The sequence below is a fragment of the Sphaeroforma arctica genome, assembly GCF_001186125.1.
Source record: "Sphaeroforma arctica JP610 unplaced genomic scaffold supercont1.481, whole genome shotgun sequence".
NCBI lineage: Eukaryota > Ichthyosporea > Ichthyophonida > Sphaeroforma > Sphaeroforma arctica.
Window position 1 is genome coordinate 1,708 of NW_014040077.1, and position 3,423 is coordinate 5,130.

A 3,423-nucleotide genomic window follows, 5' to 3' on the forward strand; every position below is an offset into this window, starting at 1 on the left:
ACGTTCATATACTGATATATACATATATATATATATATCTCAGTATATGAACATATATATATATATATATGTGTGTGTGTGTGTTTGTGTCTATAAACAATCTGCCCAAACATCCATGTCTGCAGAATGAATTCAGAAGCAAGCGCACGTGCACACCCTGGGAAACTTTATAATCCTGCGTCATAACTCTCGTTCAGGAATGAGTTCATTGATTGCCACTTACGGACTGGCGAGCGTAAGAGTATATTCGGAGGAGCGGATACCTCTTATTGAAAATGTGTGAGGATATGTTGCATTAATTTAGTTTACACAATAGTAGATGTCGTAGCAAAAGATACCGAATATCTTCTCTGCGCTACACAGTCACCAGTAATATAAAAACATGCACGCGTGCACACAGTATATATGAATATGCATAATCAAATGTTTGTATGTCTCTGTTTGTGCCATGCGAGTTTGCAAAAGTGCATCCATTATCTCACTTGTCGCAGAACAATCGAGTGTTCACCAGGTGTATACAACGCAGACAAGGAGTATACTGTAAATGTGTGTGAACAAACATGCGTACAAATGGAAAAAAAATGGTCCTTAAACTACTTATTCAATACGTTCATACACGCTTCAATTAATATAGATTGCTACTTGAGGAAGCAAGATGTGGGACCACCTCGTAGAGGGCAGGCGTATGAGTGCTTCCTATAAATCGAAGATTACCGCAGTTGTTACAGCGATTTAGTCATGCTATGGCTGAAATGCTAAATTTGGATTAATAGTGGCGTCATATTGATTCCCATCGTGTGCAGTTGTGTGCAGGTGCTAGAGAGGGCGCGTGCAACACAAACGCCGGGTACAACAGATCCGTTGTCCACCAAGTTTACAAGGTGTAACCGTTTAGATTAAACATCATATATTTATTAAGTTTCCATTGCGGACATAGGAACCGAAACTGCGGATTCCGGTGGCAGATCTACCATGCATTTCAACATATCCACTAGTTCAGCCCTCTGCGCCCCCTCTACACTTCGCAAATGAAAGTTGGTAAATCGTATGGAAGTGTGATGACAGGCCATCTCATTGATTTTAAACCACATCAACTCACGATATATCTCGAACGTGGTCAACGAAGGGCTTGTGATGTAAGTACTCCGATCATATACGCTTCCATATGTGGGATAGAATATCGGCTGTGGGTTCAGATGTACGCGTTTTGAATGTGGACTCCTCGACCTAAGAATACAACTTGATAATGTGCGCGTAAGGATTGGTTCTGTTACGGTTCGTTTAACTTGGCGGCTACCCGCCGCAGAGTTGTGTGCAACTAATAAGCCCCGTTCGAGTTTACAAGGATGCAAAGCAGGCGACCGCATGGTCGTATTAGCAGATTGTTGAGTTCGATTGTTGAGTACGACATTTCGCTGAGATGATGCTGGCTCTCTGACTCTTCGTATCATACTGTCACTGTTCGATTTACCAAGACGATTCTGGGATGGAATGGGTGACTGGTTGGGCAACAACGGGACAGGTGATTTTTTTGGCACGTGAAGTGGGGCTGGCGATGCTAAAGGCACATAGGAAATACTCCAGTCAGGCAAAAATTCATTTTCATTCCCTTCGTTCACAGTAGCTCGTTCATCGTTATTGCGAATTGGCGGAACCCCCTGTACGCTAGTGGACTTAATAGGAACGGGCTGTGAAGACACCTTCAGGCATGACTTTAACTCGGCTTGTGGTATCGTGCATGTACTTTCTGCGATATCCGACTTCCGTGCGGAAGTTTTGGACACTAGAACATTATTTGAAGAAGTCACACCTGGGATTGTGTTAGATTCAACCACCGCTGATGATCGCGCTGAAGGTCGCGCTGATATGTTTTTCACACGGGAACGTTTTACCTCTTCTCCAAGTTTGTTACTCGATACACGGCCTTGGCCTAGATTGACGTTTTTCAATTTAGAGCATTCGTGTACCAGATCATGAGTACTCTTGCCATCCCCATTACTGCCAGCAAGCGTTTGATTTTCGATCTGAACCAGCGTCTCACACACAAGGAAGTTAGGAATCGTCGCGTGACTATTATTTTTGTCCTTATTAAACATGCGGCGTATACCGGAAAAGTGTTTTGAATGTACCATATTGACAGAAATGTTTTTACAATCACTTGAAATATGGATTCTTTTGTCATGATGTTCATCATCTTTATATACATCACGCGTGTAGCCGTATACAAAACTGCGAAAGTCGAATGAAGTATTTTACTATTTTACAAAATGAATATCTAAAAAGAGTATACCGAATAAAATTTAATCACCACTATTTCGTTATCTGCTATATAACATTCATATTTTGCTTTTTCTATTCATCAAAGAGAGAAAATACTCGGCGATAAAAATTTATAGAAAATATCACGTAATGAAGTAAAGTTCAATAGATTAGAAATTTAGAGTTAAGTACACAAAGGACTAAAGTAAAAATTACTGAAATGAGCGAACATTGCTGCAGGAGTCGTAGAGTGTAGACTGTAGACTGTAGACTGTAGACTATAAATAGAGTATAGATAGTGTAGACTGGATGTAGGACTGCAGTGTAAACTGCAGACTGCAGAGTGCAGACTGTAGACTGCAGACTGAAGAGTGCAGACTGTAGACTGCAGACCAGTGACCAGTCTGCAAAACAAAACAAAAAATACTGGTTTTGTATTTGTTTTTGGTTTTTATTTCTATTATTTAAAACAAATATCAATAAACAAGTTGCGAGACTGTCAACGTCGTGCCTTGTACACATAAATAGTCACATACTGCCACTTTCTTGCCAGTGTCAGTCTGCCAGCGCCAATCTACTAATAATATCAGTAATAATTAAATAATAAACAGCCTATGTAACACAAACTCTCTCTCTCTCTCTGTGGCCTACTGGTGGCCTGTGATGTAGAGTGTAAACTGAAGCGAGGAGAGGCAAAGTTAGTAAAATAAATATATTGCCAATAGAATGCTGAGACTCAGACAGACTCGAATACACTTTAGAAGTCAGGTCTCAGGCCTCAGACTCAGAGCCTCATTCCCTACTCCCCCACAAATGATAACCCCCCCCCCCCCCCAGAGTCATTCAGTCCATCTATCAGTCACTCACAGACTCACTTTGCCAGCAGAGTATAGTAGACTCTATTTAATAGTATTTAAAAATAGATAGAGTAGCCGTTACAGTGTAGCGAATCTCTCTCAACCAGTAGATTAGTAGAGAGAGAGAAAACAAGAGCAACTGAACAGAATACCCAGCGACCCAGACTCCCAGACTCCCAGACCAGACTGGCAGACTCCCAGTCCCAGTCACTCCCACCAGGGAGAGAGAAGCGCGAGGAGAAACTGAGGAGACTGGACTACTGGAGTCTGGACTCTCACTCTGAGTCTGGGACTGGAGTGACAGTAA

The 3,423-nt window shown here is 41.7% G+C and overlaps 1 protein-coding gene across 1 annotated transcript; it reads right to left on the reverse strand.

Annotated features, from left to right (window-relative positions):
- Positions 1 to 1,149: 1,149 nt before the first annotated feature.
- On the reverse strand, positions 1,150 to 2,132 carry SARC_06632 (hypothetical protein; the record flags this gene model as incomplete). The annotated part of the gene is made up of 2 exons (XM_014299445.1): positions 1,150 to 1,227; positions 1,275 to 2,132. 2 exons carry the CDS (start codon positions 2,130 to 2,132, stop codon positions 1,150 to 1,152), a joined length of 936 nt encoding a protein of 311 aa, XP_014154920.1.
- Positions 2,133 to 3,423: the final 1,291 nt, after the last annotated feature.